At 31.9% G+C, this 13,395-nt stretch overlaps 5 protein-coding genes across 5 annotated transcripts; 2 read left to right on the top strand and 3 right to left on the bottom strand.

The window, feature by feature from the left end:
* Window positions 1–397: 397 nt before the first annotated feature.
* On the bottom strand, window positions 398–2,031 carry ctnA (component of the counting factor complex; the record flags this gene model as incomplete). The annotated part of the gene is made up of 4 exons (XM_020576467.1): window positions 398–942; window positions 1,057–1,225; window positions 1,388–1,416; window positions 2,025–2,031. The coding sequence occupies 4 exons, from the start codon at window positions 2,029–2,031 to the stop codon at window positions 398–400; spliced, it is 750 nt and encodes a 249-aa protein (XP_020433716.1).
* Window positions 2,032–2,909: 878 nt separating this feature from the next.
* On the bottom strand, window positions 2,910–4,825 carry PPL_05589 (pleckstrin domain-containing protein; the record flags this gene model as incomplete). Its single annotated transcript, XM_020576466.1, has 5 exons — window positions 2,910–2,959; window positions 3,066–3,882; window positions 3,953–4,300; window positions 4,440–4,469; window positions 4,550–4,825. 5 exons carry the CDS (start codon window positions 4,823–4,825, stop codon window positions 2,910–2,912), a joined length of 1,521 nt encoding a protein of 506 aa, XP_020433715.1.
* A 2,392-nt stretch (window positions 4,826–7,217) lies between these two features.
* prpf38a (PRP38 family protein) lies at window positions 7,218–8,836 on the top strand (the record flags this gene model as incomplete). The annotated part of the gene is made up of 3 exons (XM_020576465.1): window positions 7,218–7,518; window positions 7,614–7,773; window positions 7,837–8,836. 3 exons carry the CDS (start codon window positions 7,218–7,220, stop codon window positions 8,834–8,836), a joined length of 1,461 nt encoding a protein of 486 aa, XP_020433714.1.
* A 628-nt stretch (window positions 8,837–9,464) lies between these two features.
* Window positions 9,465–11,315, top strand: PPL_05587 (uncharacterized protein; the record flags this gene model as incomplete). Its single annotated transcript, XM_020576464.1, has 3 exons — window positions 9,465–10,785; window positions 10,833–11,072; window positions 11,098–11,315. 3 exons carry the CDS (start codon window positions 9,465–9,467, stop codon window positions 11,313–11,315), a joined length of 1,779 nt encoding a protein of 592 aa, XP_020433713.1.
* Window positions 11,316–11,597: 282 nt separating this feature from the next.
* tyrS (tyrosine--tRNA ligase) lies at window positions 11,598–13,077 on the bottom strand (the record flags this gene model as incomplete). The annotated part of the gene is made up of 3 exons (XM_020576463.1): window positions 11,598–12,353; window positions 12,452–12,752; window positions 12,968–13,077. The coding sequence occupies 3 exons, from the start codon at window positions 13,075–13,077 to the stop codon at window positions 11,598–11,600; spliced, it is 1,167 nt and encodes a 388-aa protein (XP_020433712.1).
* Between the last annotated feature and the right edge of the window lie 318 nt (window positions 13,078–13,395).

The raw sequence follows: 13,395 nt of genomic DNA, 5'->3' as shown, positions 1-13,395 counted from the left end.
CTTTTGTAATATTTGCAAAAAACACGAAACTGGTTAAAAGATCCTTAATTCCCAAGAATCACACCATATAATCCAACTTTAGTCAACAATTAGGTGATTATATGTTTACAAAAATAAGTTGTAAACTACAAAATTATTTGAATAAATATTAATAGTTTGATTACTTTACAATAAACAAATAAAATGGGATGAGCTCTTAAATAAATATTGATCTGCTAGATAATTTATAATGATTGAGAGATTAGTGATAGAAACTATTTTTTTTATAAAGAAAACTATAATAATTTACAATTGTTTTTTTTTTTTTTTTTTTAATTAATTTAAAAAGGGGGTAGTTTTTGGTTTAATTTATTTGGTTTGTCATAATAAATAAAAACTATAAAAGTTTATAGATAATTTAGAATGATTGGGTGATGTTGAAACCAGAGTAGACGATATCGTAGATCTTGGAGTGTGGGTGTGGGGAACCGCAGGTACCTTCGCAAACGGCAGCTTGGACAGTGTAGTTTCCTGGTTGGAATGGCTCACTTTCGGATGGTTGAGCTTGGAATTGGAAGTTGGCGTTGTAGGTGTTTGGTTCAGTGTTGACCAAGAGATCACCACCACCGAAGGAGTTTCCGAATGGGTCGATGACGTTGATGGCAATTTGACCAGTACCGAGTTGGCTGAGAACTTGGAAGGTAACAGTGATGGTGAATTGGGTACCGACTGGACCAGCTGGTGGGTCGACAATGACGGAGGTGATGTTAGCATTACCAGAGTCACGAACTGGGCAAACCTTGATTTGCTCGCAAATGTAGACGGGATCTGGGTCAGCGTCTTGGATGATCTTGATGAATTCCTCAATACCGACGTAGTCGCACAACAAGTCACAGACGACTTGCTCGTCAGACTTGGAGAGCTTGCTGCAGAGATCTGAGCATGATCCCAAAACACCGGCATCTAGAAAAAAATAAAAAATTGGAAAAAAAAAACAAAAAGTAAATTAATTAATATATGAAATTGTTTATTTCAAACTAGTTTAAATTAAATTTATTTTATTAATTTAATACATACTCATGATGATATTAATGAGTTCTTGGATTGACTCGTCCATGAAGTCAACACAAGTTGGACACAAGTCCAAAGTGACAGCACGGGTCTTTTGGTGTGGAACAACGGTACCGAAGGTACAGATGACCATAGATAAAACTAAAATGGTGGCAGTAATTAACTTGAACATTTTCTATTTATATATATATATAATTATTATGTCTCTGGTTGAGAATGAATGATTATGAAACTCCCAATTGCTGGTACTTGTAGTCGGCTCTGGTGAGTGAAGGAGGTGGAAGATGATGAGCAAAAACAAATCCAAAAAAAAAAAAAAAAAAATACAAAAAATAACATTAATGAGCATTTTAAGGTATCTAGATACTTTTTCAAAAAAAAAAAACAACAAAAAAAACAAGAATCAACCATATCAACAAGCGAGATTTTAGAAAAATAGTTAATCAAACCACACAATCAACAATCCAGTGCAATTCAATGGCACTTGTTTTTTGGTTTTTTTGACACTTTTTGTCATCTAAAATTCTTTCTGATTTTTTTTTTCTATTTTACAAATATTTTTTGTGCTTGAAAAAGCAAAAACAAAAAAAAAAAATTCAAAAAAAAATCTAGAAAATTGTGCAAATAATCTTTGAGTTGAAGCTTTGATCGAGTGGGTATCACCACTACAAATGAGGAGGTAAACACAAGTAATTAATTGAAGGACCTCAACCAATCCACCTTATGACTTTAATCGGCTTGCAACAGTAACTATAAAAATTTAAAAGACAAGATTAATAACAATAATAAATATTTTTGATATTTTTGAGTGCAAAAATGATTCAAAATTATGATTAGAAAGATCATTATGAATTGATCAAACTTGTTTATCAGTTTTTTTGTTTTTTTGTTTTTGGGTTTCAAAGGAGATGATGCAATGGGTAAAAAACAAAAGAAATTGGGGGCGGCAATTCATGAATGTATACAGTTATTACCGGTCATTTTTTTATGTGTTTGAAATACTCATTTTCAATAATATCATGATTATTCATAAAATTGGTGTTTTATTTTAAAACTAGAATATCTATTCTGATAAAATTTATAACTCTAATGTTAATATAAATATCTTCAAAATTCTCTTTGGAAGAATCAATATGTACTCCTACACCTTTTGACACCTCATTTTTCAAAAGAATATAAAATGTGCACATTTTTATTTGCAGCAAGACATAATTCAACACACATATCTATAGTCCAATTTATTTATCCAATAGTTTGATTGATGTATGGGTCTGCAAATTAATATATTAGTTTAATTGAAGATTAAGATCAAAAACTGTTTGGGGCTAAACAAAAAATAAATTAAAATTAAAAAAAAAACGTTCATCGACATCATGACCACTAACTTCATCCAAATTCTAAATTTCCATTTTTGAATATATAATGGGAAGAAAAAAGACGAATAAACAAATAACCCACTCCGCTCTTATCCTTATCCTTATTAAAGTAAAGTATTATCAGACTAGAGCCAAAGAATGCAAATGAAAATAAATAAATTTAAATACAATACAAATTTATTCAGATCTTTTTTTAAGTTATCTTTTTTGCTATCTTTTTTTTTTCTTTTCTTTTCTTTTTTTTTTTTTTTGATTTTTTTGTTAGGTTGAAGGATGATTGGTTGTTTGTTGTTGTTTGTTTGTTTTAAAGTGAGGTTATTGTATAAATATAAGTGGATTAAGATACTATTAGTTGTGTTGATGTTTTTTAGTTATTATTGTTATTTATAGTTTTGTTGTTGTATCGATTCGAATCAGATCAAACCTCTTTGAAAAGTTAATTGGGGAATGGGAGTTTTTTTTTTTTAAAACAACATAAAAAATTTATTCAGCATGATCTTCACCAACAAAATAATGAAGTACAATATCGAATCCTAGTAATATTGATAAAAAGATAATTAAATTAAAAGAAAAGAAATCTTTGATTAGTAAATGAAAAAAAAAAACAAAAAGATTGTTAGATGATGATTGATATCTTACCTTCTTTGTATACAGTATAACCAAAACCTTTTTGTAAGAATTGATATTCAACGTAGGCTGGACCGACTCCACCCAATTGTTGTTCGAATTTAGAAATCTTATCTTTTGGTGCCATTTGGTATTCCATCAGTTTCTCAACGATATCACGCGATGGCTTTGGAACTAGAAGACCGAGACGTACAAAACCTTCGCTCGAAGTGATAACGCTCAGACACAGACCACCGGTGGTGTCGTTGGAACCTTGACGCAAAATATTGAGGGCATCGTTTGGAAGTGCTGGGAATTGGAATGTTTTGAATGCATCGACGGCGAGGTTCAATTGTGCGTTGAAGTCTGATCCTGGCAGCTTGAGACGGATCTCTGTTTGTCTGGGTGGAGCAGCACCCATATCTCTACCGACACTATAACAATTCAATACTTCGTTGGCTTCGGCCCATTCTGCGAGCTTACGAGTGGGCTCACCGATGTCCGATGCCTCAATGGCCAACTTTAGAGGAATGTCCACTGGGAAGTACCATCCACCGTCCATACCACCCTTGTCGGACATATCGATCCACGAACCAATCTTTACTGGGTTGATGAGAGCACCAACGTCGTTCAATCTGTCGATTTCAGTCTCTGGGGCACCTACATTCCAGAAGAAATCTACCATCTTTTGAATGAAAATATTCTGTGGACCTGCAGTTCTCCATGTCAACTTTTGCATATCCATAGAGGTGGCAACATGGAATTCAATTGAAGTGCCACTTTGCAAATCTCCTTGTGGTGGGATACTCTCTGACCAAATTTGCCAGAATTCCAATACTTTAGAATCATCCTAAATTTCGAGATATTATTAATTAATTATCGTTTGCATTTGAGATTCAATCGTGTTATTAAAAACTTACATCTCTTAAAAATTGAATGGTAGTCTTGGCATTTGAAATCTTTGCTCTTGGCGAAGAAGCACTAATTGGTTTCTCGATTGCTGGAGCGGTACCGTTGGTTTTTGGTGTAGCGTCGATTGTGGTGGTGACCTTTGGTGTTGGACTGGTTGATCCACTCGATCCTTCACCCAAATTACGTCTAATTGATTCGATCCATTGTTTCATGTCAGTCTCTGACTCTGCATAAATATAGTAAACTCTCTTTGATGTACCAAGTGAAAACATAAACTTCTTTTTCTTGTCTTTATCTCTTTCATCCTTTACGAATGACTCTGGTTCGAATTCAATTAAACCTGTTGCCTCTCCGTCCTATAGCATATTTTAAAAATAAATATATTTACAATAAAAATAAAGATAATTATGATTAATTAAAGTTTTTTTTTTTTTTTAATCTGATATATCTAAAAAAACTTTCAAATAATCAATCGATCACCCAACATCAAAACACATCCGCCACACCAACCAATTTTAGTCTTGACTTATGAAAAAAAAAAACAATTTTTTTGAATTTTTTTAAAACTTTAAAAAGTTTTTTTTTTTAAATGTTTTTAAAGATACAAGATTAATTGTAACTGTTTGATATTTGGTTTGGTTCATCGATCTATTTTGAATTGTGATTGAAAAGTGAAGAGATGAATGAAATGAATATGATGATTGATTCAAACTTACGGTCTTATTCTTAAAATAATACAGTTTCTTTCCTTTCAGGACGAACCAACGTCTTCTCCATGTTTTAATGGCACCACCTTGTTTAGTTAACCAACCTTCACGGTCAGCTGGTGCTAATTGAGCTACAGAAACCTGTAGTTGTTGATCTGGTTGTTGTGTTGCCATTGTTTATAGATTATCGCTGCTGCTGCTACCTGTTATCTTAACTTTATATATTACAATATATCTATATTAACTAATAATACTGTTGTTGCTGCTGTTAACTGTTATTGTTGTTCAAATTTGAAAAGAAAAGAAAATAATAATTAGTAACCAATATTAACTAAATTAATTATTTAGAAATTTAATTCAACCAACAACAAACTAACTAAGTTTCACAAAATAAAATAAACAAAAAAAAAATGAGAGAGATGATGATGATGATGATGTTGATGATGTTAATGTAGATGATGATAAAATTATTATATTTTTAGTCAAAGTAGATATTCTAATACTATTATTATTATTAATATTATTCTATTGTTATTGAATTGTTTTGATTTCAAATAAATAGTAAGTATTGTTGTTATTATCTATATCTTGATATCACAAACAGGAAAACAAAAATTGAAATAAAAAGAAATAAAAATAAAGGTGTGTGTTGCGTTGTATTGGGTGTGACGGGCGTTGATTGTATTACTATTAAAAATGTAGTTGTTCTTGAAATTGGGTGTGTTATTGAAGTTTGCTTGTAGGAATAACTTTGTTTTTTAAAATTTGAGTTTTTATTTTATTTTATTTTATTTTATTATTTATCTTTGATTAAAAAAATCTTTGTTTCTTTTTTTTTTTTTTTTTTTTTATGTTTCTTATTTGTTTGTAATGTTGTGCTAATGAGATTACTAATCATCATGATCTTAAAAACATACATATAGATAGATTTATAGATTAATCTTTCTCTCTCTAAAATAACTGACTATAACTTAACTTAAATACTTTACTTTAATTATTTATTTTTATGTTAAGTAAATTAAAAATATATATATGATTTTAATCTACTAAATATAAATAAATAAATAAATAATAAAAAGTATTATTATTGATTTGATTTGATTTGATTTATATTTATACAACTAATAAACTACAACTCCAAACAAACAGTCTCACTCTTTATTTTTACTAATTTTTGTTTTTTTTTTTCTATTGTATTCTATCTCTCACACAAAAGACTGCTGTAGATTTTTGTTTTTTTTTTTTTTTTTTGTGCAAAAATTTTAATTGTTTTTTTTTTTTTTTTTTTTGTTGTTTCTTTCAAAGACTCTGAGTGAATGACTTTTTTTGATAAAATTTGTGTGGAAGCCAAACCAAACAAAAAAAAAAAAAACAATGATAAAATTGATAGCGGATATTTATTGTTTTGCAAAAAAATTTAAAAAAAAAAAAGAAGTTGGTTCAAAGATTTAAAATGAGTTTGGGTTTTTTTTTGAAAATTATTTTGATGAGAGGATGGTGTTATGTGGTGTTTTTTTAATAAAGATATATTAATGTCAGATAAACCAATTGGCTATAAAAAAAAAACAAAAAAAAACAAAAACAATTAAACTAAAAAAGGTGCAAACACATTTTTGAGTAGGCATGTAACTATTAAACCAAGTTTCAATCAATCAATCAATATATTGTCAATTTCATTGTAATTAGATTGTGATCTCCAGTGAAATTGGAATTGGAAGTGGTGTGTAGATTGATTGATGAATGATTAATTGTTTATAATTTATCGGTGTGTTTGAATGCGTGACTGACCGACTGATAAATTGGTTGATTGATTTGATTAATTGATTTTAAGTAAAAGAAATGATAAGATATACATACATATTTAATATATTCAAATATTTATTAATAGAGCAACTGTTTATTCTAAATACGCTTTGTTTAATTTTTAAAAAAGGACACGCCGATCTGTTTGATTCCAATACGAGATGAGATTATCTAGTAGTTGATTCTATATTCTTTCGTTTCAAAATGTTGATGACTAACGGATTTAGATTCGAAAGAATTGTCCAATATAACAGTATAGTAATAGTGAATTACTAAATAAATAAAAACAAATAAACTTGCAAAAAAGTAATGCGTCGGAAAACAATGCTTATAAAAAAACCAAAACCTTTTTAATGTTTGTGGTGCAAAAAATTTTTAAATCTGCAGCCTGATATTTGGTTGATCTTTAAAGACAAAAGAAGTTCATTTTACAAGATTATAATTATGATTTCTAATATTTGATAACAACGAGATAAAAATAATTTTCTTTATTTACAAGTATTACTTACTATCATTTACTTTCCAATTAAGTAAATGATATTTTAATTCGCTTTTCATCTTTTACAGATGTAATTCATTGGGTTATAATCAAAGAATATCAATTAATTGAAAACATCAAATTTTCATATATAATTTTATTTGATTGACGAAATTCAATTAATTGGTATTGTTCAATGTTTTAATATTATTACATCAAAGATTTTCGCTTTTTTCTTTTTTTTTTTTGTGTTTTCATTTTTTTTTATAGTTTTATTTATTAAAGATGGATAGTGGTGATGAAGATGATCATCATCAAAGAGAAAATGATGGTAATAATAATAATAATAATGATGAAGATGATGAGTTAGATCAACAGAATATTGATAATGATAACGATGACGAGCAAGAAGTTGAAGAGCAACAAGTAGGTCCAGATGGAAAGAAGCTTCGACCATCACAGATACTATCACTTCAAAGAGCCAAAACAGTACATGGAAAGAATCCCACCTCTCTAGTTGAAAAGATCGTTAGAATAAAGATACAATCTCATCCATATTGGAAGGAGAAATGTATGGGTTTAAATGGTAAATTATAAAACCTGTTTAAATTTTTAAAAGAAAACAACATAAAGATATCAATTTACTAACCATCTTTTTTTTTTTGTATCGATCATTATTAGAGTCAACATTGGTTGATAGAGCAATGTCGTTGAATTCATTCGGTGGTACGTTCGGAGGAAATAAACAACCGACACACTTTTTGTGTTTGATGCTAAAGATGTTGCAGATACAGCCGTCGATGGATATCGTCGTTGAGTTTATCACTAACGAAGATTTCAAGTATGTGACGGTGTTGGGTGCTTTCTATTTGCGACTGGTTGGCAAGCCTTTGGAGATCTATAGATACTTGGAGCCGTTGTACAACGACTATCGAACGATTAGACTACAGTTGGACATTGGATATAGAAAGCTATCGATGGATGAGTTTGTCGAGGAGCTACTCACCACCAACTATAGTCTAGACATTGCATTGCCGCATCTTCCACCTCGTTCTTCACTCGAGGCAAATGCAGGACTAGAGAAGCGTATCAGTGCATTGGTAGAGCTAGAGAAAATCGATATCGATGATTTAACACAACAGGTCATCGATGAGTTGGATCAACTCGAGAATAATAATAATAATAACAATAATTCAAATCAAGAGAAGACCAGTAAACCAAAGAAATCTACAGAGAAATCAGAATCAGATATCACCAATAATAATAGCAATAACAACAAAGAAAAGTCAAGAACCAGTAAAGATAGAATGGATATAGATAGAGACACTCGAGATAGAGATAGAGACAGGGACTATCGTGACAGAGATATAGATAGAAACAGAGATAGAGACAGAGATAGAGATAGGGAAAGAGAGAGAGACAAAGACAGAGACTATCGTGACAGAGATAGAGATAGAGATTATAGAGACAGAGACAGAGGTAGAGATAGAGACAGAGACTATCGTGACAGAGATAGAGATAGAGATTATAGAGACAGGGACAGAGATAGAGATAGGGATGGATACAGGGACAGGGTCTATCATGATAGAGATAGAGATAGAGATAGAGATAGAGATAGAGATAGAGATAGGGATAGAGCTTATGGTAGAGACAGAGATGGAGATGAAAGAGATAGTAGAAAGAGAGATAGAAGTCCAGTGAAAGAAAAGGAGCAAATTTTAGGAGAAGAGAAAATCAAAAAGAAAAAAGATGTTTCAAAATATGAAAAAGGATCATCGTCTTTGTCGTCTTCGTCGTCATCTTCTTCTCACAAGAAAGAGACAGAAGGAAAATCAGACCAACAAGAAATTGATGAAATGAATGCACTCAGAGCTAAATTAGGTCTAAAACCACTTAAACCATAATAAAATATATATTTTTTATATAATTTGATTTTATTTCCAATTTTAGTAAAATCATTTTGTAAAAAAAATAATAAAATGGAATTAACAACAATTTTTTTACAATTTAACAAACACAGAAATCTTTGCAAAAAACACTCTATTTTGGGGGTGGTGGTATTGATTTTATTGATTGGGGGTATTGAACATCACTAAAATACAATTATATTTTTAATTATTTTTATTGTTTTTTTTTTTTTACCGTTATTCTTCCAATATTCAAAAAAAACAAACACACTAAAATTCAAAATTAAAAACAGTGTATTATATTTTCATATTAATCAATATTATCTATATTAATATAAACTATATATATATCCATCTTACCAGATCATCATATATTTATTCATAAAATTCAAAATTTTATTTATTTTTTAAATTGGTATGTATTTTTTTTTAATCAAAAAATGTAAATTATTACTAACATTAATTATTTATTATTTATAATCTACATCACACAATCAACTAATCTATAAATTAATTCATTCATTAATAGTTAAATTAAAAAACCAATTAAAGTTTTTTTTTTCCAATCATTTTTTGTTCAACTTACAAAAGTTTCAGAATTGGAACGATCAATCATCAATAAAAAATGGCAAGAACTTCAGGAAGTGGAAAGAAATCAAAAAAGTCAGAGGATGTAGAGAGTGACGATCCACAGGAAGAGGAGGTTAAGAAAACAACAAAAAGAAGTAAATCAAAAGAAACAAATGATAAAGAATCATCAAAATCATCAAAATCATCAACAACATCATCATCATCGAAATCTAAATCATCTTCTGCAGCAGCTTCTTCTTCATCATCGAAAAAGAAACCATCAGTAGTTGTCCCAGAACCATCACCAAAAACAAACTTTGTATCTGAAATCGAAGATGATGACGATGAAAACCTTCCCTATGGATTGAGTGACAGCGATAATGATGATGATTATGATGGTGAACAGAAACACGAATCGATTGTATCATCAAGATCAACAAAGTCGAATGGATTGCAACCGGAGTATGAAGAGTTATTTTACACACCAAAGAAAAGACATCATAGAAAGGGCAGTCGTGATAACAACAAAGATGATGACGCCGAAGATAACGATCTGATGTATAAGCGACCGGTTGGCCAAGCGGTAACACTTCTTCAGTATTACGATCAGACTGTAAATTATACTCGTGAGATGTTGGAGCAGTTGTCTCGTCAGATCCGTAGACATCCAATGTTGGCAGCTCGCTCCTATCGATTCCTCCACAAAGGACTGACCACAAAGATTAGACATCAAAAGATTCAGGTGGCGATAAGTGGATTGTTGGCATTGTCGTTGATTGCACTCTATATATTTTCACCACTGCCATCGGTACACCGTTTTGAGTTGTCACCGACATCACCCACCATGCAAGAGGACAAGAGTTCACCGGTCGGTTTCGACGACGACTTTGACTTGCCACTCCAACAACACAATCATACTGCATTCAAAGAGAATTGGGCACGTTTCTCTGTTGTGGGAATCTCCAACTATCTCTGTGGTAATTACAACTTCAATCCTATCATGGATGCTATGATGCCGCCTGGCGATGAGCTGCATAATGTACGAATCTTTGGATCGGCACTCTTTGCAGGAGTTGTTTTGTTTGTCTTGTGGTTGTGCGCTACTCGTTTGGCAGAACGCGAAATCATTTTGGATTCAGGACTTGCCGGGCAGATTACACATGGTATACTGACAATCGTTGTCATCCCAATAGCATCATCCGCATTCTGGGCATTGCTCGCACTCTACTTTACTCAGACGATGGTTGTTTCCTCTGGCGTGCCAAATGTAACACAGGGCAAAGAGGATATATTCAAATGTGTCAGCAAGCTAAGCAATGGCATGCAGGAACTAATGACATTCTCACCGATTCGCGAGTTATTGGTGGGAGCCGTCGGTATCTCTGTGAGAATCGCCAATGCCATGTGGAAAACTCCGGTTCAGGCACTGGCTTTGCACGACCGTGCTGGATTGCCGGCAGAGGCAATGGCGCCAATCTCTCTCATGTGGTGTCTGGTGATAGGAACAGCGATCTACTATCTCATTACGATTGTATCATCGATCTACACGATCTTCCACGACAACAAAGTTCTCAATCATCAATCGCAGTACAACAGGCAGCAGTTGATCGATCAAGAGCTGATCACTATCGATCTGAAATCACTACCGTCGTTCCTTCCCGAGGTAGTAGCAACACAAAACTTTATAGTCACAGTGATCTTGCTGGCAGCGGCCTTTGCACTCTGGATATTCGGACTGCCAAAGTGGAGAGTCCACGAAGGAGAAGCATTCTACGTATTCTTGGCATTGATGCCATTGATCAAAGCAGTCTACAATCTAATCGTTATCGATCAGCGAAAACAAAAGATACCAAACCCACAACCACATTTACAAACAATCATTGATGAAGATGTAGAATATGATTAAAAAACAAAAAAAAGAAAAAGAACAGATATTTAACTTTTAAAAGAAGAAACAAAAAGAAAAAAAAAAACAAAACTTAATCAAACAGAATAATAATTTAAATTAAAAATGTATTAAAGATTTTATTTCACATTAAAATATTAAACGATTATTATAACAATTCTAATTTATATATATATATTCTTTTTATTATTTTTTTATAAAAAAACAAAAGTAAAAGTTGTTTGTTTTGTTTTGAATTATTGGATCAATATGTGATTCATGAAACTTTGGGGATTTGATTGTTTAACGAGTTACAGAGTAGGATTTAACAGTCTTCAAGAGTTGAGCAGCCTCTTTGTTATTGACAAAGTGATCTCTAACTGGTTGGAGAATCTTGTTGAGGGCGAGGGCAACAGCTGGTTTCAAATCAGATGGATGAAGTGCACCGGAAGCATAGTCGGCCTCGAGGTCGGCGTATTTGGTGTAGGTCTTGGTGCCACCGTTCTTCTCGTCACGAACGATGGTGAATTCCTCAAACTTTTGCATGATGATGTGCTTGATGTAATCGAGGATTGGATTCTTCTCGATGACACCCGGTGGGCAGTAACCCTTCTTGATCTTCAAGTTGACGTCAGATTCAGTGTCCTCCATGAAGATGGCAGACTCTGGGTCGGACTTGGACATCTTCTCTTGACCCTCCTTGAGACCCATCAACATGTGATGCGAAACAATGACTGGCTTGTGCTTCATCTTCAACTTATCGCAGTATTCCAAAGCCAACATGTTGACCTTACGTTGGTCCATTCCGAGCTGACAGATATCCGCCTTGAGGTAGAAGATATCGGCACACTGCATACATGGGTATAAAACTTGGGCGACCGAGAGATCGTCCTCGTCGTTACGACCCATAATTTGGGCGCAACGCTTGATTCTTGGGATATTGAACTTTCTTGAAATATCCATAACCTTTAACCAATAGTCGTTTGCATTCTTATTGATCTCATCAGATGACCACAAAAACTTTACATTTTCCATATCCATACCGGTTGCCTTCCAGATCTATTATAATATTGATTATGAAATTAATTAGTTAGTTAGTTTGTTTGTTTGTTTATAATTAATAAATATAAAACTAAAAAAAGATTATAATAACTTACTTCAATCAAATATTGACCAACTTTTCTAATTTTGTTCAAGTCACCACCCATTTTGTTGTTTAACATGGCGAACCAATCAGCAACCCAAAAAACAAAGGTGCAACCTGCTTTGGTCATTCTGTTGACATTGATAGACTTGAGAATACCTTGAGCAATGTGCATTCTACCAGATGGTTCGAAACCGTCATAACAAATCAATCTTTCTTTGGCAGTCAAAAGCTTTTCGAGATTCTCTTCACTGATAATCTCTTCACCTACCAACTTTATAAGTTCAACTCTTTGAGCAACAGTTAAACCGGTTCTACATTATTTAAATATATAAATATGTTAATATCGATTATCAGACTTATAAATATAAATATATATTGAAATACGTAAAAAGATCGGAAGACCGATCTCCTATTGCAATGAAATACATTGTACAATATTATTAACATTATAATTAAATAAATAAACAATGAAGACAAATAGATAACGTTGTTGATATGGTTGATGATGATGATGATGACGACTTACCCAAGTGGCTTCTCTGGAGCTGGAGTAGCAGTGGTGGTGGTGGTTGAAGATGATTGTTGATCTTCAATCTTTAATTCCTCAACTTTCTCAGTAATGTTTGTTTCAGACATGATTTATTGTTTATATTAAAACCTAGTAAACAATAATAAACAATTATAAATTGTATACAATTTGATAAATATAGATTTTATTTAAAATTAAACCAAAGATTAATCTGGTTTTTAAAGTTTTTCTTTCAGTTCATGACAGTCCAAACAAGAGAAATTCTTAAAAAAAAACAAATGAAAGTTTTTCTCAACGTTACAATACCACACACAATCTTAAACAAATGAATAAAAATAAAATAATACAAATTATTGTTATTTTATAAAGAACACAAACAAACAAAAATGTTTAACACATTTAGTTATTGAAGATATTTTTGAAAC

Source organism: Heterostelium album, assembly GCF_000004825.1.
Source record: "Heterostelium album PN500 unplaced genomic scaffold PPL_contig12, whole genome shotgun sequence".
NCBI classification, from domain to species: domain Eukaryota; phylum Evosea; class Eumycetozoa; order Acytosteliales; family Acytosteliaceae; genus Heterostelium; species Heterostelium album.
The sequence above is the reverse complement of the archived record's forward strand: the minus strand, read 5'-3'. Positions and strand labels throughout refer to the sequence as shown.